This window comes from Pteropus medius, unplaced genomic scaffold (assembly GCF_902729225.1).
Source record: "Pteropus medius unplaced genomic scaffold, Ma_sr-lr_union100, whole genome shotgun sequence".
Lineage (NCBI taxonomy): Eukaryota > Metazoa > Chordata > Mammalia > Chiroptera > Pteropodidae > Pteropus > Pteropus medius.
In genome coordinates this window covers 4,166,135-4,193,025 of record NW_024340693.1, presented here as the reverse complement: position 1 = coordinate 4,193,025, position 26,891 = coordinate 4,166,135, and the positions used below count along the sequence as shown (strand labels likewise).

Genomic DNA, 26,891 nt, shown 5'->3' with positions numbered 1-26,891 from the left:
GCGGGGCGTTTGTTTCAGCTGCGGAGCCAGCATTGACACGGCGGCGTCACCCAAGCCCACGGGTTACATTAGAGCTCACTCTCGGCGCACATTCTGTGGATTTGGGCAAATGTATGACACGTGTCCACCGTTACAGTGTCACACGGCATGTCTCCGCCTTAGATATCCCCCGTGCACCACCTGTTCAGCCCCCTGATCCATCTCCGTGTTTTTGCCTTTTCCAGAGTGTGGTATCGTCGGAATCATACCGTAGAGTTAGATTCTCATTTCTAAATTTGATTTGGTGCTGGAAGGGAGATGGCACTCACGTACGGAGTGTCCTCTCCCGGAGCTTCGTTCGGCAGCGTCTCCGCAGATGGCCAGCCAGTGCTGCCGTGTGGGCACACAGTCGCCAGCCAGGCCAGCTTCCCGTGGCCGAGGAGCGTGGATGTGCTGCTGCTCAGTGCCCAGCTGACTGAGCATAGGCGTGCCGGCGCTGGCCTTGCGTCCGGTCAGCCCTCCACTCGCCGTCCCCGGATGGAGTGGGGTGGGGTCAAGGAGCTCACGAGCTCCGAGCCCCGTTCCAGGCCCTCTTGGCAGCGGGCCCGCTGATGCGTGGGCCGTGAGCGTGTGGCGCTAGCGCGGCCGCCTCCGTCAGCGCCGTGCACGTGCTCTGACAGCACAGCATGGAGCAGGGTTTCGGCCCTCCGTGCTTCGATGCGAGGATCTCGTTGCCATTGTCAGAGGCCAGATCGCTCACACTCGGCCTGATGCGTTCCTTGTGCTGGTGCCCAGGAGGGCCCAGACGGTCCCTTGGAAGTCCTCAGTTCTCACTGTAAATCGCCGCCCAGAAACAGGGACCTTCCATCCTTGCGATCTTGTTTCGTCTGCTGTCGGGGTGCCGCTGAGGCGGTCGGCGGTCAGGCCTGGAAGGCCCTCGTGTTTCCTCTGCACGTCGCTGTGTGAACAAGCGAGCTGGGGCAGCGTGCGTTCTAGCGGCACTGGGCAACGCAGGCGGGCCTCAGATGTCCCACTTCCTCCTGGGGACAGTGGTGGCCAGAGGTCTGCGCTCTCTGCTCCCCCGGCTGTGTCAGCAGTCTGCTTGTGCTGGCGAGACGCACTGTCACAACTGAGCAGACGCTGTCCGCTGAGCACACGGACAGGCGCAGATGCTCCTGGGAAGAAGCTGCTTCTCTCGTCGCCGTGTGCAGAGCGTAGCTCCTAGCACTCAGAAAGCGCCTGTGGAAGGGACAAAGCCACGTGCTGCCGCCGCCGATGGTGCGTGGAGTGCCGTGTTGGCTTTTCGGCGCCGCTGGGTCATCGTACACCCTTGTCTTCAGCACCGCCGCAGATGCTTTCCTCATGCCTCAGAAATGGCACACTTGCTGCAGACAAGAAGTAAAACCTGTTGTTCTGAGACGAGGCTGTGTGTTGATGTTTCACGCCATGAAAATGCAGTGACCAGAGAAGGGCCCTAGCGCCATGTCCGCTAGTTCAGAGTCACAGTGACCCCGTGGGACACACATACACGAGCAGGGAGGACCTAGTTGCCAGTCATCACCGGCCGGATCGCCCACACTCGGCCTGATCCATCCCTTGTTAGGCCCTGCGGGACAAATGTGTCCCAGACCCAGCCGAAGCGTGGCGCAGAGCTCAGCGTCCAGCGGGCCTGGAGCAGCGCGTCCTGCGGCGTCGCTCCCCGTAGTGCTGAGGAGCTGCGGGCTCCCCCCGTTTACGTCGCGAGCCCGTGCTGAGACTGGCCCGCACGTGTGGCTTCACTGACGGTCACAGAACCTGCTGGCGACGTCCACCGAGGACTTGCCGAATGTGCTTCAGGGCCAAGAAAATACGAATAAAAATTGGGTTTGCTGTGTTTGGAGTCTTTTAAGTTTTCCTTCATTCTTATGTAAATGTTTCCTAAAACAACTAAAAATACAAAAAAAACTTTGTTAGTCTGTTGGACCCAGAAAACGACTGTCTTTGCACACTGTGGCGTAGCGGAGCTGCAGGCGTAGAGCGTTCACTTCGCGTGCATGCCTTGGTGGCACGAGCTGGTGGCGGCGTGACTGACGGCCGCTTGCTCCCCCAAGGCTGGCGCCGCGTGGGGGGGCGCATTGCTACGGAGCGGGTCGGCGGGGCTGTGGCCGTCAGCCTCGTCTTTCCCGGGATGCGTGGAAGCGCGTGAGTGTGTGCTTTATCTTAAGTCACTGTTGCTGTTACTTTTGTTTGAAAGATACATGTTCCACAAAGCACCAAAGAGCCAGTCTTAAAAAATAGTCAACTCCTGCTTGCCTAAGAATTGCTTAGATTAAGTTAGAAAATTTTCACAAGTTTAATAAAAAGCCTGCCCGTTTTTACTGCAGCGTTTGAATTGATCAGTTCATTGCAGAACAGAGTCAGCTTGATGCGGAATAAGGGCAGGAGCCTTCGTGACAGGCAAACCTTACGGAGCTCTGCAGCGACGCGGCCTGGTCACAGTGCCCCTCTGGCGCCTCTGCCGCCTCTGCCGTGGCTTTACGCGTCCTCCTTTCTCTCAGCTCGATAAAGATGACATGGTGTACATGGAGGCGTACGACAAGCTGCTGGAGTCCTGGCTGGCTTTGGTGCAAGACGACAAGCATTTCCACAAAGGCTTTTTCACGCAGCACGCAATCCAGGTCTTCAACTCCTACATCCAGTGCCACCTCGCTGCTCCCGACGGCACGAGGAATCTGGTGAGTGCGCAGCCAGGCCGTAGCCGGTCCGTTCATCCTAGGCCCCGCCTTGTCCGTTTTATCCCGTTGCACGTTGTGTCGTGCTAGAAATTTAGGACAAGCTTCTTGAGAAGGTTTGCTGAGAGCATCCGACGGAGAGCAGAGCGGTCCCCTTGTGTACGCGCATCCTGTTGGTGGGGTGTGGCTGGCGGTCACCTCCTTTCTCTTCGGTTTTCAGCTGCTCACTTGTGTCTTCCCGGTTGTCAAGTGTGTGAATGACACCTGTTATCCACGGCCTGTGGATCTGAAAGATGTCAGATCGTTTCAGGGGCAGAAGTTAAATTCTCTGCTATGGGAACTGGTCGTGTGTGTGTAGTTAACTGTGTTGGCCATGTGTGCTGTGGGGTCACACCCTTCACTTCCCTCTCTGTGTCTCCCCCTTTGTCAGTGACTGCAGGGCTGTCGGTGTAGTGGATGGGGTCCCCATCCAGTGCCCCCCCCTTTGTCAGTGACTGCAGGGCTGTCGGTGTAGTAGATGGGAACCCTGTCCAGCGGTCACCTCAGTGGAGCACCCGAGTCACGTTGTACCAGCAAGGCGGGTGCACAGGACGGGGTGCAGCCCTCACTCTTTGTCTCTCGTTGATGACAACAGACGGCCAACGGCGTTGCCCCTCGCGAGGAGGAGGAGATCAGCGGGCTGCAGGAAGACGACCGGGACCAGTTTTCGGACCAGCTGGCCAGCGTGGGGGTTCTGGGGAGGACCGCTGCGGGTCACTGTGTGCCTCTCCTGACAAGGTACATGGCGCCCAGGGGCCTGCGGAGCAGGCACTGTGTTAGCGCTCTTCCCAGAGAGCACGCGGGCTCTCTTGAGATGCCCCCCCACCCCCTGCACCCCTCAGGCTTTCTAGAGCTCTCTCCCCCCACACCTCACACCCTCCCAGAGAGCATGCAGGCTCTCTTAGAGATGACTCCTCACTCCTTTACCTCCTGTACCCTTCGCACTCGGCAACCTCTCAACCTCTAGAGAGCATCGCTGCTTCCTTTAGAGCCTCTCACCCCCGCACACCGCAGCAAGTGGGTCGAAGCAGCTGGCCACGTGCCCGGCCTGTGCGCTGGAGCCCAGGCGCCCGGGGTAGGTGGCAGGGAGGCCATGAGGAGCGTGGGACACGACGGACCCACGTCAGCGGAACTCGGAACCCCCAGTCTCCTGATGCCCATCGGGAGCCTTGACTACGAAGCAGTTTTAATCCCGCGTCATAAATGACGCTGCGGGAACCGCTGTGTGCAGTGACTCGCAGCTCTGTGTGTGCTCGCCCGTCCACGGACACCGTGTTGTTCTGGGTGTTTTCTCACTGAGCCTCATGAAGCTGTTGTCACTTTCTCTTTCCTCTTTTAGTTTATTAGAAGAAAGAGTAACAAGGCTCCACGGCCAGTTACAGCGACATCAGCAGCAGTTACTGGCCTCACCTGGCTCAGGCACCTCCGACAACAAAGTGCTTGATGATCTGTATGAGGACATTCACTGGCTTATTTTAGTCACAGGTGGGTCGGTCATTTCTTTTTAAAATGTAATTGCCAGCTGAGCAGTTTAAGCCTTAAAAGGGGCTTCGTGGATTAAAACCAGCAGGCCACACGTGCTGCGGATGAGACGTGGAGGCGGCGGCCACGTGGTGCAGCCGCGGGTACGGTGTAAAGGAATCTTGGCTAACGTGTGTTCAGTGCCTGTTGCACACCAGATGCTCTGTGTGGAACTCATCGTATCCCACCAACCAGCACTATTACGGGGCGTGGTCATTGTCATCATCACCCCCGTCTTATAAATGAAGAAGCTGGGGCTAGAGAGCTGTAAGAAGCTCACGTTGGAGCCAGGTGCACATCTAGGCAGCCTGGCTTTTTGAGTCTTCTTCCATGACTGAAATAGCAATATCTCTGTATTTTAAATAGTCGGGGAAAAAATATTAATCTCTGAAAAGGCAGTCCCAAATCTTGACTTTTGATATGGATAACAATATTCTTTTGAACTGTACAGACTATATTACTGAAAATTATTAGAAGGCAGTAGATTAAAAAGCTACATGTCAGTACGAATTATAAAATGGTTGAATAAAACATTTGTTCTTTCCTATTTTTTGAGTTAATTATCTAAGAAATAGAAATTTTCTTCTCAGGAAACTTGAAATTAACACATTAAATTTATAATTTACTTTTACATCAGTTTATGTGATGTATATAAATCAAGTAAAACTGAAAACATTTATAGTGCATTTGATAAATGTAGATTTGTTAAGTGTTCGTTTTTAATTTTTTTTAAACTGAAGGCTACCTCTTAGCTGATGATACTCAGGGAGAGACTCCGCTAATACCTCCAGAAATAATGGGATATTCCATTAAGCACTCATCTGAAGTTGACATTAATACAACACTTCAAATTTTGGGATCTCCAGGAGAAAAGGCTTCTTCCATCCCAGGGTACAACAGAACAGATTCTGTGATTAGGTAATATGAACTCTATAGCTGTGCTCTTGTAATTTATGCTGTTTTATAAACTCTGAGTTGATGGGTAGCTTCCGCGAGCCATGGGCACGCTGTGCGTCTCATTCACAAAAGAAGGTAAAGCTTGGCGAAGCCTTCAAGTAGACAAGGACAGCAAGGACGGGGTGTGTTTAAGTAGGCCTCCGCCCTGCCCCCAGTGGGCTTGACGGCCACACCCAGTCCTGAGGGGAACACAGGCCCCGTGCTCTGAGTGCAGCGAGACCCAAGGGACACTGCTCCCCTGCGCTCTGCCCCTTGCCCGCCGTCAGGAGCAGCTCCGGTGCGGGGCGGGCTCCCTGCGTGCAGAAGCATGGAGCACTTGCCTCGCAGAGCGGATGCACCTGGCAAGTCTTTGTCGTTCCCGAGGCTGAAGCCGCGTTTCTCAGTTCGTGCAGCGGAAGCGCACCCCAGTGAGGGTGTGGGCTTGGGGGCCCGGCCAGCGGGGTGCCAGGCCGTGGCCTGGGATGGGAGCATTTGCCTGCCGCTCCTGCCAGCAGCGGCGGAGGCCTGGACTCAGTGTCCTCCTGACTATGAACTCGAGAAGGCTTTTATGAATCTCAGTATCTTTAGCTTCGGGCGGCAGGCACAGGTAGTGGTGATGAAGTATCACTGGTTTTTGTCCATTGCAAAAGCAGTAAGTCAGACGGGGTGCCGTCCCCCTAACCCTTTTCATTTTGGTGCCAAAATAGGTGGGTACCATTTAAACCTGTGCCATGGAAAATGCTGCTTTTTTTTCAATTGGGCTAGTAAGCTTATTTATTCCTTTGTCGTTGTGCCCTCTCATTTGAAACTAGACATCAGTGCTCCCTTTTGGGATGGCCGTGGGCCTTAGACCACATGCCTGGGAAACGCTGCTTTCACTTGGGTTTGGTCTGCGGTGCTGAGTCCCAGGCCGGTCTTTCAGTCATATGATGCTGTCGGTCATGGTCCTTGCTCGGGCAGTGCCATTCCTTGTGTTTGCAGTGCTTGTCCGGTTTCGCCAGTCCCCGGTGTCACTGTGGAGCACAGGCTCTCGGTGAGTGAGAGCACAGACTATGGAGGACGAGTTGAGGGTTGGAGCGAGCACCAAAAAAGTTGTCACTTGGTTTCAGTCCAAAGAATTAATGTGAAATTGAATGGGATGTGGGAGAAACATTTCTCGTTTGACTAAAAAAGTAATTCACTTTTCTCAAAGAAATTATTGTCAACAAATAGTTTTGAATACGTCCTGTGTACCAGGCCCTGCTCTAGGCGTTTGGGTTACATCCGTGAGCAAAACGGACAAAAATCGCCACCCTCTTTCGCAGGCCGTGGCCCAGGGCATGCTGAGGATCCCCAGGCAGGGCCAGTGTCACCGGGGCTGGCAGTGACTGGCCCACTGTGCCACGTCACCAGCCGGTGCTCCTTCAGGTGTGCGGTGCCAGGGCCTGCGGGTGCAGCAGAAGCGTGCTGAGGGAGGCTTAGCCTGTTGGTGGTGCACACAAGGTGACGCTGCAGCTGGACGGGGGGACCGGCAGTAGCGGGTGCCCAGAGCAGGCAGGAGCTCCTGGTGCGCATGGCGGAGGCGTGAGGCCTGGGCGGGGACAGAGTGCAGGGCTGCGTTCGAGGGAGACAGAGGGGGAGGCTGGCGCTGGGCAAGAGGCCGGCAAAGGATGAAGAGGTGGGAAGGCTTGGGAGCAGGGGTGTGAACTGACCAGACGGTTCTAGAAGGATCACAGTGTGGAGGATGGGTTAGAGGGACAGGTAAGTGAGGAAGTGTTTTTGTGAGCAGTGGAGTGACCTGGTTAGGACAGTAGATGTGGGGGCGTTTCGCGGTGTTCCTGGGGGACCCTGCTGGCTGTGAGTGTGCCTGTGAGGGGAGCAGTGAGCACAGGCCCAGGGTGCTCAGGCTCACCTGCCTGTGGCCCTTTCTCACCTGGCTGCCACTCTGCAGAGAAGGCCACTGCTCCCTCCTTCTGCGGGGGCCGGGCAGGCAGGTGAAGCCTGCAGGTGGCAAAGGATGGGGCAGCCGGGCGACAGGGAACCAGGGGTCCCACAGGTCAGGAGGCTTCGGTCTTTTGTGTTAAGCAGCACTGGACAGGGGCCTAAGCAAGTTGTCAAGTTATCAGATTATTAGAAATGATTTCTGGTGGGACATCTCTGGTTTTCAGCACATAAGGTGAGGAAGTTCAGTAAGCGAGAGATCCTGCCGTTTTAAAGTTGCCTTCCGTGTACTTATGTGACTGCGCTCCCTTGGGCTCGCCTCTGTTAAGTGAAAGACGGCGGTCACACTATGCTCAACCGTCTCGTTCTAGCAATAAGTAGTGTTTTTCACAAATATGTGAGCTAATTGGGAAGAACAAAACCCTGCTACATTAATGTCATTCAGAGATGCATAACATTCTTACTTTGTTTCCTACCTTATTTAAATTTGTGTTATACTCTGGTCAATGGTATACTAATAAGTATTATACTGATAACAATTCAGAAAACATTTTGAATTTAACGATCATTGGAGATTTTTAAGTATTTCAGTATCTGGACATTGGTTTCAGAGAAGTATGTGGTGTGATCGAAATGGTAAAACATATTAGGATGCTATTTTCTGGGAGAATGAGATTGAAACAGATTTAAGGAGAGAGACAACGTGAAATTGCCAGCTGGTAAAGAAAAGCTTTTTTTTCAAATGGACGATGGTGGGTGTCCCAGCACTATGCCAATTAGATGCCAGTGCGTAAATTTAAGTGGTTATTGTAACTTTATTTCAAATTCTGTAAGGCTGCAAAATGTATCCTTTAAAACTATTGATGGTAAGGGAAAAATCTGATGCATCAACTTAAATTACTGTGAGGTCATTAGGGTGTTTTTGTTTACATTCGCCCTAAAATAATTGTTTAAAGTTTGAGCTCGGGTGGCACAGGGAGTATGCACAGTGAAGAGGTTTGGGGGGCAGAGCCTTAAAAAGCACCTGTTTGGAGAGGGTCAGAGGAGGAGGAGGAAGAGGGTGTCGCAGGCCGGGAGAGAGCAGGGACAAGGCGACACGGGGAGCTGTGTTCGCGGAGTCCTCGAAAGGGCGTGGCCCGGCGTCCTGCACTGTCCCTGAGGTCTCGCTGCAGGGAGAGAGCCTTCCAGTCACGGGAGCACAGCAGGCGGGGTGGGGGCGGACGCCCAGCGCCTGCCTTGGCCCTGAGTTCGCAGACGGGCGCGATGCTGGCTTCTTTCGCTTCAGCCCTCGCTTGTGCCTCTCAGCGGAAGCCGAGTTGGGTGCCGCGTGTCACTCTCAGCCGTGCGCTGCCCTGGCCCCACCCAGGAGAGGCCGGTTCCATCGCCCGGCGCCTGCTGCCACCCCACGGCCACAGGGCCACGTGGGGAGGACCTCCGTGCACTCGCGTGGGCGGCCTCCGAGCAAGATGGGTGCTGGGGAAATGCCAGGAAGAGCCGCGCTCTTTAGGAAACGGTGTGGAGACGGGGCTCGACGTTCGGGGCACTCTGGATGAGGCAGTTACAGGTCCGGCTCCCCGAAATGGCCAGCGTGTAACAGCAGGTGGCGCTCTCCGGAGGCACAGCTGCACCAGAAGGGTGCGTCTGGCCACGGCCCCCACCCCCTGCTCCCGCCCCATCTGGCTTCCTGCTTCCCGAAGGGTCAGCAGCGAAGGGGCATTTATGTGTCTACGTCCTTAGTGATGAAAACTTCAGGAATAGCCTGGCCTAAATCCAGAGTCGAGATACCAAAAGGGACCTTTTTTTTAATGAAGAAAATGTGGTTGACAACCAGTAAGTAGGTCGGAGGATAAGTGGCTTCTCTTTTATACCCACAGGCTGTTATCCGCTGTCCTGCGAGTTTCAGAAGTCGAGTCTCGAGCAATAAGAGCAGATCTCACGCATCTGCTAAGCCCTCAGATGGGCAAAGACATTGTCTGGTTTCTGAAGCGCTGGGCAAAGACTTACCTCCTGGTGGACGAGAATCTGTACGACCAGGTCAGGACGCGAGACTGCCACCCGGGTCGTTTAGACCTGTGCCCATGGCAGTTGTGGAAGCGAGAACGCTTTCTTGGTGATTTTCTCATCGAAGCGTAGCTAAGGGCCGAGCACTCCCCACACGGTGGACGAGGCTGAGTGAACGGCGCGCTGCTCAGTAACTTCGCTCGGGCCCGTCGTTTGCTTCCGCTTGTCTTAACCAGTATTCAGTTACAGATTGCCGTTTGAGAGTGGGCTGACTTGTGCTCACTGTGATTGGTGTAAGTATCGTGTTAGTGTGCTAATGGCAGGAAGTGCAGCTGACAGGGAAGCCGTGCTGGAAAACGCAAGCGGACGGAGGATGCCTCTCCCGGGACGTGTGGACACAAACTCGTGCATAAAATCGACGTGAAGAAAGCAGCACTTTGTATTTACATTCTGAGCTCAGTTAGATTTTTCTATGGATTTTTTTCTTTCAGCTGATCTTTCTGACCTAAAAAAAACTTGTTTTCCTTCCTAAGATAAGCCTGCCATTCAGTACGGCGTTTGGAGCGGACACGGAGGGTTCTCAGTGGGTTGTTGGCTACCTCTTACAGAAAGTCATCAGCAACCTCTCGGTGTGGAGCGGGGAGCAGGACCTCGCAAACGACACGGTGCAACTGCTCGTCACTCTAGTGGAGAGAAGGGAGAGGTGAGCTGACCGCAGGGGACAGACTGCCTGCGTGTGCACGCAGAGGCGCGTGTGCGCGTGCGTGTGACGTCGGTTTGCTTGTTAGTGTCGTCTTTCAAGTGGCGAACTTGTACGGGCCCTAAGGTCCAGACAACAGACTGTATTTTTGAAGCACTGCGTTTTTTAAAAAAAGTCAATTACAAATGCAGATGGCTTCCCACGTTACAGGTGAGGGTGGGTGGACTGTCCACGTCCAGTACCAAAGTGTCTTATGAGCAACAGAAGTAATTTAGTAATTTATTTACAAGTTAAAATTTTAAAAGCACTTTAACATAGGATAGTCTCATTTGATTTTTCAGGTAGCCTGTTAGTATTACCCCATTTTTTCAAGATGGGAAAACTGATGCTTTAATAATTACATTTAATTTAATTTTGCAAAGTAAGATTTTTAGTGCTTTCTACAACAAATTCCAGAAGTGTTTTCATTTTTCTTATTGCATAAGAATATGATCATTATTGCTATTGTCATTGGCTACTATTTGTTGAATTCTTCTAATTTTCTGGGCACTGTTCCAGGCATTTCATACAGAGTATCTCGTTCGACAAGGCTCGGTCTCAGGCGTGAGACTTGGGGCTGTTGTTACTGTTGTTATCAGCGCGTTGCATTTTGTGTGGTCAGTTTACCAGTTTATACAGGTTCATGGGCTCCAAAGTCTGTGCCGAAGTTACTGAGCTTTAAAAGTCCATCCAGGCGCCGTCCGTTTTCGGCTGCGTAGCACACGTGCGATGTGGGAAGCACGTGTAATGCTTTGCTGTTTCTCCCGTAGGGCAAACTTGGTAATCCAGTGTGAGAACTGGTGGAACCTGGCGAAGCAGTTTGCCAGCCGCAGCCCGCCCCTGCACTTCCTGTCCAGCCCCGTGCAGAGGACGCTGATGAAGGCACTCGTCTTGGGAGGCTTTGCACACATGGACTCAGAGACCAAGCAGCAGTATTGGACTGAGGTGACGGCCCTCGCTCTCCTCACGCCCGCTCGTGTGACTGTGCTCGTCGTGTGTGTGCTGCCGGGAGGCCGTCAGGGGAGGTGTGACTGTCGGTCACCACTGCTCTGGTGTTTTCCCTCCCGACGGACGGTTGAAACTTACTATCTTGCAAACATCATCTCACGATTGTCCATATCTGCCGATGCGAGATCATCGAGTATCATCAACTGTTTAGACGCGTTTTTCCCCAACTCAGATGAGAGCCTGAACCAGTGTATTAATACTTCGTTACGATTCAGGGGTCGCGATGGCCCTCAGAACGGGCAGTGTAACGTGTGCTTCACATGGTCTTTGCTGTGCTTTTTCTGCCTTCAATCGTTAGAGATGTTTGGAAAGTGACTGTTTATCCAAGCTGAGGACTTAAAGTTTAAAAAATAAATGAGGTTGTGCATCAGCCTTTTAGAAATTCATGCTGTGTTTTGTAGGTTCTGCAGCCTCTGCAGCAGCGGTTCTTGGGGGTGATAAACCAGGAGAACTTCCAGCAGGTGTGCCAGCAGGAGGGGGTCAAGCAGGAGATCACGGCCACGCTCGAGGCCCTGTGCGGCATTGCCGAAGCCACCCAGATCGACAATGTCGCCATCCTCTTCAACTTTCTAATGGACTTCCTTACCAACTGCATCGGCTTGATGGAAGTGTACAAAAACACCCCCGAGACCGTCAATCTCATCATAGAAGTTTTTGTTGAAGTTGCACATAAACAGATATGCTATCTCGGAGAGGTGAGCCCTTTCGGATTCTATCATTCAGGACCAAAACTCCCTGCAGCTATGATAAAATAATGGTAGGTTCTTTACTTCGAATTTAATGGTCGTTATCTATTTTTATGCCTCTAAAAGATTTTTCAAAAAGATTATTTTTCAAAGAACTCAGAAATCAGAGGAAGGCATGTTGAATGAATATAAATTCTTGGCCTAAAAATACATTAATTTCTTTGGGCTAATGTGTTATTAAATCAGACTCGACCAGATGAGGAATAAAACAAATGGGTTATGGTAGAAAGTTTTAACCACTTTCTCTGTGGTAGAAAGAACCCTAAGGCTTAACATTTTAAATGGCAATTTGTATCTTTTGTAAAACAGATGGGTGTTGAAACGCAGGAAATTCTTTTATATTCAGTAAGCAAAGATGCATTTTTTTTTTTTGTTCCATTAAATTATTTAGAAAGCCATTTTAAAACAGTTTTAAAAATATATTCGTATTTGTTAGCAGAGTAACAGAAGTCTTGTTCCAAATCGTTTAATTTGGGCTCCTGATGTGTAATTTTATTGTTCGGTCAAAGGAACGTATCTCTCTAGCATTCTCTCTCTGGTCGAGCAAACAAAGACGTCGGATGCTGTTTTAAGCACGGCCACCCTTCAGCACGTGCTTTGGCATCTCCGTTGACTCTCTAGCCCAGCTCAGAGCGAGCGTCAGTGGGGGGTTTGAGCAGGTGTGCTGGCTCGCACCCTAAACGTCCCCTCGGCTCTGTTTCCGCGCGGCCGCCGGCCACGTGCCCCGCAGGCCCGCGCCGTGAGCCTGTACGAGGCCTGCCTGGCGCTGCTGCAGGTGTACTCCCGGAACAACCTGGGGCGGCAGAGGCTCGACGTGACGGCCGAGGAGGAGCAGTACCAGGACCTGCTGCTCATCATGGAGCTGCTCACCAACCTGCTGTCCAAGGAGCTCATCGACTTCAGCGACGCGGGTGAGGGCGCGGTGGGGGCCTGACCGAGCAGGGGGACGCTGGAGTGAGGGCGAGGCCCACGCCCTGCCAGCTGGGTTCTCCTTGCGAGGGCGGTAAGCGCGTCCCCGTTATTGGGCTCTTATGACGCGCCAGGCACCGGTTATGACCCAGCGTGAGGCAGGTGTGTAGACGGCAGAGGGACACGGGAGACACGGGAGGCGCTGACGCCCTTGTGCACAGACTGGGCCCGCGGGCTGTCAGCCAGAGCCCTCACGGGGCGGGGCTCCAGACTCCCATGGCACTAGCGGCCCTGGGGACGTCGGCCAGCCTCCTGTGCCCCACCCAACCGTGGGCCGGGCGTGATGGCAGTGGTTCCAGGGAGCTGTGCGGGAGCTGGGCGCCTGTCGGGGCTGGCGTTGTGTCTGGCAGCCAGGAGGCAAAAGGTCACTGTCGCTGCAGGCAGTAGCCTCCTGTGTGCGACCCCGTGTGCTGGGGGACTGTCCCTCCCTCCCCACTGCGCCAACACAGGACGGAGCTCACGTCCTCCGAGAAGACCGGTCCCTCCTGCGTCCCCTCGTCCCCTGTAGCGCAGACGCCAGGCGTCGTGGACACTGGTCCCTGTGCGAGCCCCGTCCTGAGTGGTTCTTGCTGTCTTTCCTCATTCGCTGACCAGGGTCCCCGCATCCCAGGGTGCCCGGTAAAGCGTTAGGCGGGCCCCGTCCCCACCCCTCCGTGAGCCCTTTCCACCCCGGGTGCAGCTGCCACTCGGCCAGGCCCGCCTGTCGCCCAGCGTCACCCGTGTGCCCCTCAGGCCGGGTCCCCTAATCTGGCTGCCGAGCGTTGCCCTTGGGAAGTGCGCCCCGTGCTGGCCTGCAGGTCCGCGGCGGTTAGCACCCCCTGGCCCCCGACCCCCCCGCCCCCGCCCCATGGTGGCTGGAGGGCCGGCAGCGAGGCCCAGAGCCCCTGGGCCGCCTGCGCTCCTGTGGCATTCTGAGGGCGGTGCTGGGGCTGCCGCGGAGGGGTCAGAATAAAGGAGCAAAAAGGTGAAAACGGCAGCAAAACATTAAGACACTGAGGTTGAAACAGGCAGGATTGAAGCGCGACGGGGCGGGAAGCAAAGGGCAGACGGGTGACGTTTAGGAGAAAGAGCCGAAGGAGGGGCTGCAAGGGCGGCTTCCGCCAGCAAAGTGGATGACAGGGACGATGACGGTTTAATTATTTTTAATTAAATAATTAAAAATACAGAACAGCAGGTGGGCGAGCGTTTGGAGGCATGGCCCAGGGTGGCGTCTGCGGCCTCACTCAGCAGAGCCGGCGACAGCTGGTCCCACGAGCCCAGGCCGCAGCCTCTGCCGCCCGGAGCCCGTCTTCGAGGGGACCACTGGGCAGCGCCAGGCCAGGCCCGGCTTCCTGTCACCCGCCGGCCGTGGGAGACAGCGCATCCAGCCCTGCAGGGAAGTTCCGAATTAGGCCCGAACGTGGTCTTTAAGTGGAAGTGCGTTTTTGCTCATTTTAACCTTTTCCCCCATCGTTCTACAACTGGTCACTCTTAACAGAAGTTTCAAAGGACAGAGACGGGAGACTCCCGCGTTCGGCGCAGTCCAGAGTCAAGTGTGACTTGCGTTTTGCAATCTCCCTTTTGCTTCTTTGATGTGATATTCTGCCTTTTTCATTCATGTCCTGTCGGCCTTTTCCGTGTCACTAACGTTTTTTATGACTTTGATGGCTGAACGGTTTTCCACACTGGAATTCAGCCAGTGTCAGTAATACTGGACATCGGGAGTATTTACGGCTTTGCTGTTACAAACACTGACGCAGCGGTCACATCTGTGGACAGGTCTCCGTCTGACCTTCGACCACACCCTTACTTAGTGTACGTGGTGCCCACGGGGCCCCCGCATGTAACCGTCATTCTGCATTCTCACCAGCGTTTCTGTGCTGTCGTTAAAAGCCATTTTTAATTTAATGAATCCGAAGTAGTAACTTTAAAACAATTTGCATGGCTTGATTAATAAATAGAATGCAGTGTTTTCCCTTGAGTTAGGGGTTTTGTTACGTATTTGTTCATGGATTTTCCTCACTTATGTATTTAAAGGTCTTAGAATTCTTATTAATTTATATTCATTCTTTATATACTAAGGATGTGAACCCTTTGTCATACTGGCACCTTTTTTAAAAACTACTTTTTTATGTAACATTTTAATTTCTGTATTTCCCCCCTACTCCTTTTTGGCTTAGAAAACTTCTATACATCTAAGAGATAAAGTAGATATTACCGTGGAAGTTGTTTAACACACAGTATGGCCAGCATTTAGTGGAGTAGCATTAGTTTTCATCACTGTAGAAACGTAATGTAAAGCACAGTATCATCCGCGTTAAGAACTCGGGGACCCTACATAGTGAAATGAAGAAGGCGACCCAGGGCGAGTTGGCACCTGCGGTCTCGTCCCGCACGGGTCACAGCGCTCAGGGGCGAGCCAGTTCTTACTTTCCTGGGGTGGGGCAGGCCCAGCCTCACGGGCTCGTCGATGCCACCTCTCAGCCACACTGTCCCTGTCCCGCCAGACGAGGTGTTCAGAGGGCAGGAGCCGGGCCGAGCGGCGGGCAGGTCCGTCTCCGCGGCCGACGTCGTCCTGTACGGAGTGAACCTCATCCTGCCCCTGATGTCACAGGACCTCCTGAAGGTAATGGGGGGAAGGGGGTGTGGACCTCAACCGTCCGTGCTCAAGGCTCAGAGACAGTCCAGGCGAGGGTGCGCGCGGCTCAGCCGATGAGTGCATGCGGAGGTGACCGCGTGCCTCGCCATCACCGTCACCGTCATTCTCGCGTGTCTGCAGCCCGGGGCGCAGGCCCTCGCCCTGTCCTGCCCGAGTCCTGCAGTCACCATACAGCTACGGCAGGAAAGAGGCTCTTTAGGAGCCGGGGTCTGGGATTGGCAGTTTGATTTCCTTCTCAGTGGTCACCAAGCAGCCAAACCGAGCTAGATGTTTGCGCATACGCGCCCCTCTGGTAGGTTCTGGACCCTTGGCTGAGGCCGAGGGTCGCGCGGTGGAAGGAGTTCACAGTTGCTCCCCGTAAAAATGGTGGCGGGAAGCCAGGACTCACGCAGCGTCTCAGGGTCGTGCCTTCTGGCTGCGTGCACCTTGGCGTCAGCCGTCAGTGCTGGGGCAGTGGTGGCGAATGAAGCTGGCTTGCTCCTGTTCACGGATGCCAGAGAGGGTGTGGGGCAGAGGAGAGGGTGGCGTGTGTCTGTGCGCGCACGCAGACAGCGCGGGGCCAGAGGGCAGACCGAGCGGGCGGCGGCCACCCTTGTCTCTTGTGACAGTGTCCCAGCGGGCACGAGTTCCAGTGGACCAGAGCCCCTGCCCATACACGGCCGCAAGCTGGGGCATCAGTCAGCTCTGTAGCGATTGGCTTCAGGACTCTTGTTTTTTTTCCATCAAATAAAGCATTAAACGTTTAGACTTGTGTTTTCTTAAGCGAAGTTAAGCTGCAGACGGCCTGCTTATGACCTCAGCTGTCCAGGGCTGTCCACCGGGAGACAGGTTCGGGAGCGCGGAGGGCTGCGTGTCTGGGGCGCATAATCGGGACAGCCGGGTACCCTTGTGTTTTTCCAGTATGCTTGACCGCAAGTAGACACGTTTGCACAAGGTTTTATTCATAGGCCATTCGATAATTTGAGATTTGGCTGCTTTGTTTACTTTTTCCAGGTGAACACAAAATTATTAGGAATTGATTGTAGCTTTTATTGACTATTCAGAAGATAATGTTTTCTATGTGTTATCTTCACGTTACTAAAATATTCCCTTCATTGTGGCTTAATTTTACGTTTAATTAGGGCTTCACGTTTCCTATATCTTATATGTGTTTCAAAAACCACATAGAAGCTTATCTGTTATTACTTTATTTGATTAACGAAAATAGAACATACTAATAAGCACCTAAACATTTAACTTTCCTTTTTCAGTTTCCCACCCTTTGTAATCAATACTACAAGTTAATTACATTCATCTGTGAGATTTTTCCTGAGAAAATACCGCAGCTGCCTGAAGATCTCTTTAAAAGTCTGATGTACTCGCTGGAACTGGGAATGACCTCATATCCTTTAAACGAGCATCGTTGTTGCCTGTCACTGGGTGGGGGGCAAGCTCTTACCTGCAGAAAAGTTTTTATAATTTGTATTTACACGTTTTTCTTTGTGGTTCCGTGTTCTCTCTCTAAAGAGCTGCCGTCCCTGTGACCACCCTAGTCCTGCGGTCGTTAGCTCGTCTCCTCTCACTCTGTTCATAGCTCTCAGGGGTCTGGCCCTGGGTCCCAAGTTGCTCCTTCATCAGGTGTCCAGTTCGTAATGCCCTGGGCTCTTGCCGAGCGTCTGCCTCATCCCGTAGTGGAGAGCGATGGGGCCTCCTGTCGGACGTGTGCGGTGACTGGAACTCACATGTGTGCACGCGGCCCCCAGATGCCCCGGGGCCAGCTGTGCGCCCCGGGGCCTCCCCCACACGCGGACTCGCTCGCTTCTCTGTGCCCCCTCCTGGGGGCGCACACTTCGTCGTAGCCAGGTGTCCCCTGCGGTTGGTTCTTTGACCCTCGTGATCAGGATGAGTTCGGAGGTTTGCCAGCTGTGCCTGGAGGCTCTGACGCCGCTGGCCGAGCAGTGCGCCAAAGCCCAGGAGACGGACTCACCGCTGTTCCTGGCGACGCGACACTTTCTGAAGGTAGGCGGTGCGCGCGGCCAGGCCACCTGCCCTGCTCGGATGGGCGGTCACGTTTGTCTCCCTCGGATGAGACGCTCACCTTGTTCAGATGAGGAAGTGACCGCCTTGTGTCTGCCGTGCCCTTGGGTCCACCTTCTGGACAGTTCTCCAGCTCCATCTCGTGCTCCTGAGAACTGATGTGGGTGGTGCCTCTCACGGGGATGTGACGAAGCCACCACAGCAAGCAGTGACCCCGCACCTCGACCTTGGACTTGAGAAACGGTTTCCTTGACTCTCCGATTCGTTTGATGAGAAAGGGCACCGCGCTCCCCTTTGTCTTTGCGGAACGTGGCGTGGGGGGCTGCGTGTCCTTACTGGGGTCCCCTGTGCTTTCAGCTGGTGTTTGACATGCTGGTTCTGCAGAAGCACAACACGGAGATGACGACCGCGGCCGGCGAGGCCTTCTACACGCTGGTGTGCCTGCATCAGGTACCGCTCGTCCCTCCGGCCAGGCGCGCTGCCCGTTCGCGGTGCGCGTCCCACGGGCGAGGCCGGGTCGTCGGCATCCGTTTTCCCTTCCGTGCCGTGAACCGTCCTTGGCGTTGCGCACGGCCCTAGAGCGTGCCCTTGCACAGCCGTGGCGTGGGAGGACGGGGGGCGCGTGCTTTCCGTCCTTGGGCGTCCCGGCGGGGTGGAGGGGAGCAGGTGCCCGTCGGGTGTATGGGAAGAGTCTCAGTTGGTCCCCACCTGCCTCAGTTTCCCAGAACCCACTCACACACTTCCCAGCATGCCCAGGCGACCGGCTAGAGAAGCCTTGACTTTGTTTGGAGCATAGAGGCCATGGCATTTGCTGTGACCGGTGCTCAGGGCTTTATTTCTCTTTCAAAACCAGATAGGACTTGGGGGCTGTGTGCCCCATGCTGCAGGTGCGCGTGATGCCACTTCCTGAGGTGGTGCCGTCGCGGTCAGGGGACTTTCTCTGTCGTTTGGCTCTGCTTGCTCGCCAGGAAGATGGGCTTCTTGTTCCTACATGTGTGAGCTGTTTCACCTGGTCGCCTTTTCAGAAGCATAGTCACATGTCGTGGCTATGCAGGGTGGGCAGGTGTGGTGTCCTGCTGGGTTGGCCTAGAGGCGAGGCCCTTGCTGTGAGCAGGGAAGTGGGCTCAGTTTATTTTTGTCCCCGTGAACAGGCCTGTCGGGGGCAGTTACGGCAGCCACTCCGGCTCCATGCCCGTTGGGGGGGTGCATCTGCTCCTCTCTTTTCCTAATGTAGGGAGCGTTCGGCTTCACCGTTTTGGTCTGTGGTGACGTCCCGAAGAGCTAGCGAGAAATAGCAGCAGGCCAGCTTTCTTGACAGAGCTCCGCTTTGAAAGCTCCCACTGAGTTTCCCTGGCCCCACACCCACCTCTCTGTCGAAGGCTTCGTTATGGGGGCACTGGAAATGGGAGAGCTACACACGCACGAACACGCCATGCACACGCCATGCATGCGCACGCACGCACACAGGCGTACACACGCTCCTCCTGCACTTGTCCCAGAGCTGCGGACCCGGCGCCGCCGAGAAGCCGCACGTGCAGACCCTCGGGTGGCCCGGCCCGCTCTGGGGAAGGGCCGCAGCCCTTCTGCCCACGGCTGTGAGGACACAGCAGCTGTGGGAACCTCTGGGAGGCAGCTGAGTCAGCTGGCGACTCGCGTTATGCACAGAATGCGGTGCAAACACGCAGAACGTGGGTCGAAGGCGCGGCAGGAAGGGTGACGCACGGCTCAGGAGCCCGGCGGCCTGCGTGCGTGCCCCAGGCGCGTGGCCGCAGCCGTCTCCCATGCTCTTGGTGCTTGCGTGTGGGGCGGTCATGACAGGTGACGGAGCAGGGCCTGGAGGAGCGTGCACGCCGGTGAGCCTGGGCTGTCAGAGGGCCGTCGGCCCCTGCCTCTCAGTGCCCGGCCCGGGGTGCTCGGCACCGCTTCTCACGTACACCATCTCTCCCCGCCAGGCCGAGTACACGGAACTGGTCGAGACCTTACTGTCCAGCCAGCAGGACCCCGTCATTTACCAGAGGTTAGCAGACGCTTTCAACACGCTCACTGCCAGCAGCACGCCCCCCACGCTGGACCGGAAGCAGAAGGTGGCCTTCCTGAAGAGTCTAGAAGAGCTGATGGCCAATGTCGGCGGCCTTCTTTGTGTAAAATAAAGACCACGCTATGCCTGACTCAGACCCTTTCTGCACAGTGCACTGAATTGCTAAGAGGTGACTTGAGTCTTGTCCTGTCCTCGGTTCCTTGGCCACTTGGGGTTTTGCAGAGCCTGGCAGTTTGGTGTGTAACGCGGGGACAGGAGCGGGCGTTCTCGAACCAGCGTCTGCTGCTGGTGTCAGCCACCACGGGTCACCTGTCTGTAGGGCTTGAGTGGTGATGTGACGTTTTCAGAATGCAATTCCGTGTTCGTGCAAACAGATGTGGCACCGTGAAAGCCGAGCCGGTGCCTCTGCCTCCTGATCAAACGTTAGGTGGCCAGCCAAAGTTTAGAGTTTTTGTCACGGAGTGTTAGGTGGCTGTGCGCCCGGCCATGCTTCGCAGACCACCTGTGACGCCGAGGAGCTGGGCCCGACTGCACCCTCAGAGTCAGAATCTGTCTGCGGGCCCTGGATCCTTCGTTTTCACAGGCTCCTCCCCTGCGTCACCCCCAAAGTTGTGAATCAATGCAAAAGACGTGGACAGCGCTCGTGGTCTTGTGCTTTCACGCTTCCCTCCGCTGCTGGCCTGGCGAGTCCAGCAGGAAAGGGACGTCGGTGGGTCTCAGGAGCCCCGGCGCACACTCGCGCTCACGCTGGCACGTCACCTGGTGTCGCGGCTTCTGTGTGGCGCTGGTCTCCGGCGAAACTGCCACCAGATTTCGCAGAGGAAAATACGTGTGTGTTTTGTTCCATAAAAAGAACTTAGGAACCGTAGCCATTTCATTGCCTTAATTTTAAGAGCGTACAAAGGAAGAGCCTGGTCTTGGTAAGGAATCCGGCGTGACCCTCCGGAGCTGGTCGGTGCTGGCACCGTGGGCCCGGCGGCCCATTGCGTCCCTGGGGGTGGCGAGTGGGGTGAAGGCTCCCGCGTGCGTGGTCTGACTCTGAATGTCCCCCAGCGTGGCCACGGCGCACGCTGTGCTCTGGTGGCTTGCTTAAGCAATAACTCTGGAAGGCTGGGAGCGATGCTTCCCGCAGACTGCTCCCGGAGTCGGGCAGTGATCGCGCTGGAGCGGGGATTTCCTCGTGTCACAGGACCCGGCACATTCAGTTTAAAAGGTAAAAAAATCCCACTTCAGATCCTCCGGTTTGCTTTTCCCGATCAGGACGTTTGCACTGCTGCCGAGTCCCCTTAAATCATGGAGACGAGAGCCAGTTTATAAACCGCAGGACGTGGAAGTGCCACTGCCGTGTGCAGCCACAGGCGCACGCCTGCCGAGCCGCGACACCGGTGCGCCTGGCCCCCCTCAGGCTGCGGTGTCACCACCTGGCACGCACAGACTCAGAATGGCACCCGCCTCGCGCGTGGCGTCACACCGGGGACACGGAGCCCGGAGCTGCGACTTGGGGGTGATGCTCGTGATCCGACCACCGCGGAGTAACAACCGAGGTGGAGCCAGGCCGCCGGGGGAAACGGCGTCCCTCCCCAGAGCTGCTGAAACGCTGCGTGTGTGTCCAGGTGTCCTCTTTTGCTCCCTGAGAGGCCGTGGAGGCGCGCGCAGCGGGAGCGCCGTCTGCCTTGCGTGCGGTGTCCTCGGGGCCCAGCCCCGGGCGGTCTCGGCAGCCGTGAGCCTCGCGCGTCTGTGCGCCGGGGCCACTGAGACACGGCGGGCTGAGTAGGGCCACGCGCCGTGACGAAGCCATGAGCTGGTGATGAGTTGAGATAGGAAAGGGGTGCCGTCGTGGACGAAAAGGCAGCTGGATCTCTGACGTCTGCGCGGACGGAAATGCGTTTGCTGAATCTGCCACGCGCTATTCCAGTGCTGCAGCTTCGTTAGACGACTTTCGATGAAAACAAGATTTACTTCACATTGGACCAAATAATACTTAAGATGTCACCCAAACGTTGATTAGTGGCAAACTGGGAAAAAAGCCACTGCTGGTTTTTAGGCAATGGGGACGCCACTTTCTTGCAACAGCTAGCTTCTTCAGCCGTTCGTGTGTGGATATTGGTTGAGTTTGGGTCTGTTTTGGTTCGCTTTATTTTGTCCGGTTTTACCTTTAGCTCTGTTTATTGGCTTTTCAGTTGTTTGGATTTCGTTTTAATGCTCTTGGCCCAGTAGGGCGTCAGAACACTGGCTTAACTCTAGTAAGTTGATTTTTACTATTAAAACTTGTCAAAAGAGTTTTTAAACAAAGACGTTATTTGTGCTCCCTTTTTACATGTTAAAGGGACACTTGAATATTCGATTTTTTAAAAATTGTGTTCTATGAAATTTTCATTGTTCATATATAGTAACCATTAACCTCTGGTTTTCAGTTTATTCTTTGTTTGATTTTTCTTCGTTTCCCAAGGCTCAGTCACCATGGACTTTGTACTTCCACGATCTGTATTCCCGTGACAGCGTCTGCACCTGTATGCTTGGGCTCTGCTGAAAGGCTCGGCTCCCTCTCCTGGTCTCCTGGGTGGGCGGCTGCTGGGGGGGATGAGTGCCTGGCGGTGTCCTTCTCAACGGTCGCTGGGGTCCTTCTGCCTTGCTGCCTCCTAATCTGTTGGAAAGCATGTTAACATCACCGCGTTGAGTTTTTTGTCTCGTATAAAGTATGACATTTTATGTAAAAAAGACTTTGCAGTCTTTTTCCACTAATCTTAAGAATTTAGTCTATTTTACTGTAAGCCATGTATCTAACTATATTACACTGTTCTGTTCAGATGAGACAGTTGTGACTTTCTCCCTCCATAATTTTCATTTCAAAACGCAGCAGCATCTCTGTAAGTCCCGCCATCAGCATTAGCGTTCTTATTGTCTTTCACCAAAAACGTCAAGTCTGCATTTCTGATGCCACCGTATTTTCCACTTCTGTTAATACCTGTAAGAACCCCTCAGGTATCCAAGGGAACCAGCTGCCGACTTGCAGGATTTCAGGTCCGAGTGTCCTAGTAGTGTGCGGTGTCTGTCGGACCTTTACGACACCGTTTTTGTCTGTTACGATTTCACGTGTTTCTGTTGGCCACCACTCGCGTTAGAGGTGGTTGTCATAAGGCCTTACTAAGTTAGCTGTCTGACGGGTAATTTTCATTATTGCTTTCTGAATAAAATACTGTCAAGGCAGAAGGAACCTCAGTACTTCTTAGGGTTTTGTTTTTTTTTTTAAGCAGAGAATAAGTAACTGATTTGGATCTGTAAGTTCTTCTACAAAACAACATAGCTGATTTGAGGATGTAATGTTTTAAGTTATTTTAAAATGCAAGCAGATTTTCTCTGACTTGGTAACTATGTCCTGAAAACTCTGCATTTACGTATTCTTAAAAAATTGATTTTCTAAAATTAAAGAAGTCCAAATTCGGAATATTGCCATGCTCAAATTGATTTCACGAGCCACGGTTCAAGTTGAACGTCAAACATTCTAACTTAGATGTAAGATGGCGAGTATTCCTGATGGATTATCATGGGCGCTCGTGACTTATGGAGCCAAAGAACAGCTGTGGCTCAGGTCGAGGGGGATGGCTAGCAGTGGGCGCCCGTCTGCCCCAGGGGGCTGGATGCCGGGACCTGCTTTCTGGCCTCTGGCCTGGTCCAAGTCGCCGAGACTGCGCCGGTCTGAGATGCCGCGGTGGCGAGTGGGAGCGTGGCGTGTGCTTCGGCCCGAGGCTCACGCCGCACACGTCTCTGTCCTCAGCTCTGGGGTGTGCCCCCCACTTGTCCCCAGGCCTCCCCAGCAGTGTACACTCTCAGGCCTCAGTGCTCCCCTAGCCCTAGACTGCGGGCCGCTGAGCTCAGGGGAGCCCCGGGGGTGTCCTCTGCCGCGTGACGGTCCACAGATCGCAGATGCTGGTACTGTGACTCGGCGCTCTGCATAGGAAGAAGCTCCATGTAGTGAGTTTGTGGTTTAATTGTCATACAGTGTCAGCACTGCCACCATTCAGCACGTGTAAAACATTTTAAATTTATAAATATTAAAATTTTAAACTTACACTAAGACTTTTCAGTTTTTTTAAGAGACCCGGGGACAAGCATACTGTTTTAATATTTATCTCTATTGACATTGCTAATGAAGATACAAAGTAACATTTAATTTTTCAATAGATGCTACAGTACGATTTTAGAAAAAAAATTAAGGTTATGTATCGAGCCAGTTACAAGCTCTGAATATCAAGTTGATAAAATTTTATTTGTATTTTTTAAATCCATAAATGGGAGTTAAGTGTGTCTTTTCACTAAATATTTTTGTTACATTTTTGTTTCGTCCATGTGCGATTTATTCATGGGTATTTAGACTGTTTTATGAAACTGGTTAAAACGGTGCTATTTCTTTTACTGTCATAGGACGACTGACACCGGGGACATTACTCAGTCATGAAACAATTAAAAATAAAGAACACGACACATCTGTGTAGGCGCAGATTTGCGTTACCTTGGGGGAGAACACCCAGCCCTAACACACTATCCAGGATTCAGAAAGAAAATGTTTTGTTTACATTCTGTAATATGGAGCATATTTATTTTTGTCTCAGCTCACAGTCTCAAATAATTTTAGAATTATTAATTAAATTATTGAGACATATTTATAGTAAATATTTTTAGAGGTTCGGGTCATTCTTTTTGGAAAATTACCATTCTGCTGTGTGTCAGACAGACTTTCCCCCTTTACCTAAACTTAAATCTTGTACATATGTAGTGAAAAGTTAATTTTTTAAAGAAAATGTGTTTTGAAAACATTTTAAATTTGATTTTGCTTTGAATATTCATTGATTTATAATGGTATTTCTTCGGTTATATTGGGCTTTGAGTCCACTTCAAAGGTGGATAAAGAAAATTAAGTTTAAGAGGACTAAGCAGAGCACATACTGAGTTTTAATTTCCCCCCCCTTTAAATATCGAGGGTGGGACCTTGGGCACAGGCTAATCATCTGTCATTTGAGAGAGCCACAGATGATTTTAACAGTCCCAAATAGAAAAACCTGGTATTGTTTTTTTTAAAGGACATCTCTAAAAATACAGTTAGTTTATATTGAGTGGTTTATGGATGATGATTAGACTGTCTTTTTTTTTTTTTTTTAAACATGGGATTCCAGATTGAGTTGTGTGCTTTCTTTGTAATCTCAAATGGCAGTTAATTTTACTCTTAAAACTAACTGGAAGCAGAGGGCACATTTGGTGAAATTAATGAGAAAATCTTTTGCTCGGAAATTCCACACAGCGCTAAATGGCAGCGCACTGTCAGAATTGTAGCACATAAATCAACACCCTACTAGACTGTCCATGTATTTAAAATATGCTGATGGATAAAATATAATAGTAGATGCTCGATAAATTCCATTACGTTTAGAGATTCTCAGAACACGTTTCGCTCCATTACGTAGGTGTGTCCTAACACAACGTCTAACACCTGATGGACTTCAATGGTTTTTGAACACCGTGATCTCGTCACATTAATCCAATGCGACCATGTAGCCCTGGCCACCACCGTGGTGGTGTGGGAGAGTTCACTACAGGAACGAGAAAATTATGTGCTCATGTTATTCCTAGAACAACAAAAAAATCCTTATTTCCAAAGTGAGTTTCATGTATCAGTAATTCTTTGTACCTTAGCCGTCACCAAATAAATCAGAGAAACAAAATGGGTTTCTTTGCTGCGTGAAGTTAAAGGCTTTACACACATTGTGAAGCTTTAGGAGGTCTTGATCAGATCTTCATCTTACTAGTCCCCTTCTCAAAACGGGCTAGACTTCGAGGGGGCGTCTTTGCAATACACTGAGGTTAATTTGAGTAATTTGGTGATAAAGCACTCGAATGGAAGAAAAACACCTGGATCTGTGTTCTTGTAATTATAGGTAATTAGTTATTTTTTTTAAAAAAGGAAAGTCTAGATTCATCCTACCTTAAGACAGTGGTCCCTGACCTTTTTGGCACCAGGGACCGGTGCTCCTATGAGAATCTAAGGCCTCGGTGTGAGGCAGAGCTGAGGCGGTGATGCTGGCGCTGGGGAGCGGCTGCAAACACCAAGCCTCGCTGCTCGCTGCTGCTCACCTCCTGCGGCCCGTACTGTCCGTGGTTTGGGGACCCCTGCCTTAAGAGATCTTTCCAGAGTAATCCCCATTTCTTTTATGCACCATTTCCAAAGAATAGCAAGATGAACAAAAATCACTTCTGAATACACAAAAGGAACAATTCCTGAATTGAAATTGACTTGAAAATATCAAGTCCAGTGTAACGTGACAAATAATTTTCCCTTTAACACAAATCAAATTGCCTTTGATATTTTTTATGATTTGTAAAAACCATTAAATTACAATGTAAATGTTTCACCAGGAAAGTTTTAATCTTCGTGTATTACTGTGAAAGGCTGAGCTGCTGGTGGGGGTGTAACTTTGAACTTCCTGATGTCTGTGGTCAGTCCAGTTATAAAAATAACACGTTAGGTGAAGGTAACCCTTGGGTCTCACATGCTGTGAAAGCGGTTGAAACTTTGAAAGCTTAAAAAGGTCTGTTTCAAGCCAAAATTAATTTGCTTTAACAAACTTTTCTGTTAAGTTATAAACCAAGGCAGTCTTGTATGTATGGAACACTAACTACCTCTGTAAAAATATACTGCCATAAAAGTTGTTTCTTGTTTCTTGGTTCATGTTATTGATTTTAATTTGTTTTCTATTTTTTCTTTCTTGCTCCTTTGCTAAGTCTGGTTTTGAAATGCTTGGTTTAATAGACCTGTCATCAGCTCAAAGCGATCAAAGTAAAAATAAAGCATGGGTTGCTATAGACCTGGAAAGAGTATTTTAAATAGAAATTATGGCACTCCCAAAGCTGTCAACCTGTTTTATGAACTACTGAACGTTATTTTTTGGCAGCTGAGCCATTCGTTTATATTCTCGACTTATGCCAGAAAGGATTCAAAGCATTTCAGCGGAATGTATAAAACTGGGCACGATAATGAAACTGGTACAGGAAATGAAGGAAGGTGGGAACGTAATATGGGCTGGTTGCCTCGGGGAATGGAAAATAAACACATCACTTACAGTTTGGTGGCTGCCCGGGTGGGAGGGGGCTCTCCTTTTAATTAAAGTGCCTGTTCTGTGTCAGTACTTTGCTAGTTGCTTAACACGTGTGGAAGAAAGCACTGGACGCTGAGAGCTTTGACGAGTGGCAGCAAATCAGCTCGCCAAAGCCCTACGTTGGGGGTCACTTTCACAGCGTTGGCTGATAATTATTCGCTGGCTTTATTTCGGCGTGAGGACGGCGTCTGCTCGGCAATCGGGTCTCGCATTCTTTGCAGCCAGCCCCCAAAGGAAGGGTGCGGGCGGCCGCACTTCCAGTAACCACGTGGTTTGGGGCGCAGAGCGCACCGAGAAGTCTGATGACTGCAGGGTTCAGAGTTTTTTCCAGTCCCATCCATACAAGGCCCCATTACATTGACAGCAGGTCTCCCGCAACGCGTCTAGCCTGGGGAGACCCAGTGAAAACCAAGTTTGCAACGCCGCCTTGGAGGCGCGGACGCGAGCAGCTATCGCGGGAGCCGGACGCGCGCGCGCTCGGG

General features: G+C 52.4%; 1 protein-coding gene across 1 annotated transcript in view; it reads left to right on the top strand.

Moving 5' to 3' along the window:
• Positions 1-25,963, top strand: part of XPO4 (exportin 4) — a 73,886-nt gene extending 47,923 nt beyond the window's left edge. Inside the window, 14 exon segments of the mRNA XM_039863200.1 lie at positions 2,517-2,693; positions 3,325-3,467; positions 4,069-4,214; positions 4,991-5,168; positions 8,981-9,140; positions 9,641-9,810; positions 10,617-10,791; positions 11,256-11,549; positions 12,331-12,511; positions 15,056-15,174; positions 16,458-16,588; positions 17,088-17,205; positions 17,581-17,673; positions 19,176-25,963. Of these exon segments, the coding sequence (XP_039719134.1) occupies positions 2,517-2,693; positions 3,325-3,467; positions 4,069-4,214; positions 4,991-5,168; positions 8,981-9,140; positions 9,641-9,810; positions 10,617-10,791; positions 11,256-11,549; positions 12,331-12,511; positions 15,056-15,174; positions 16,458-16,588; positions 17,088-17,205; positions 17,581-17,673; positions 19,176-19,373 (2,283 nt within the window). The 3' untranslated portion in view covers positions 19,374-25,963.
• Positions 25,964-26,891: the final 928 nt, after the last annotated feature.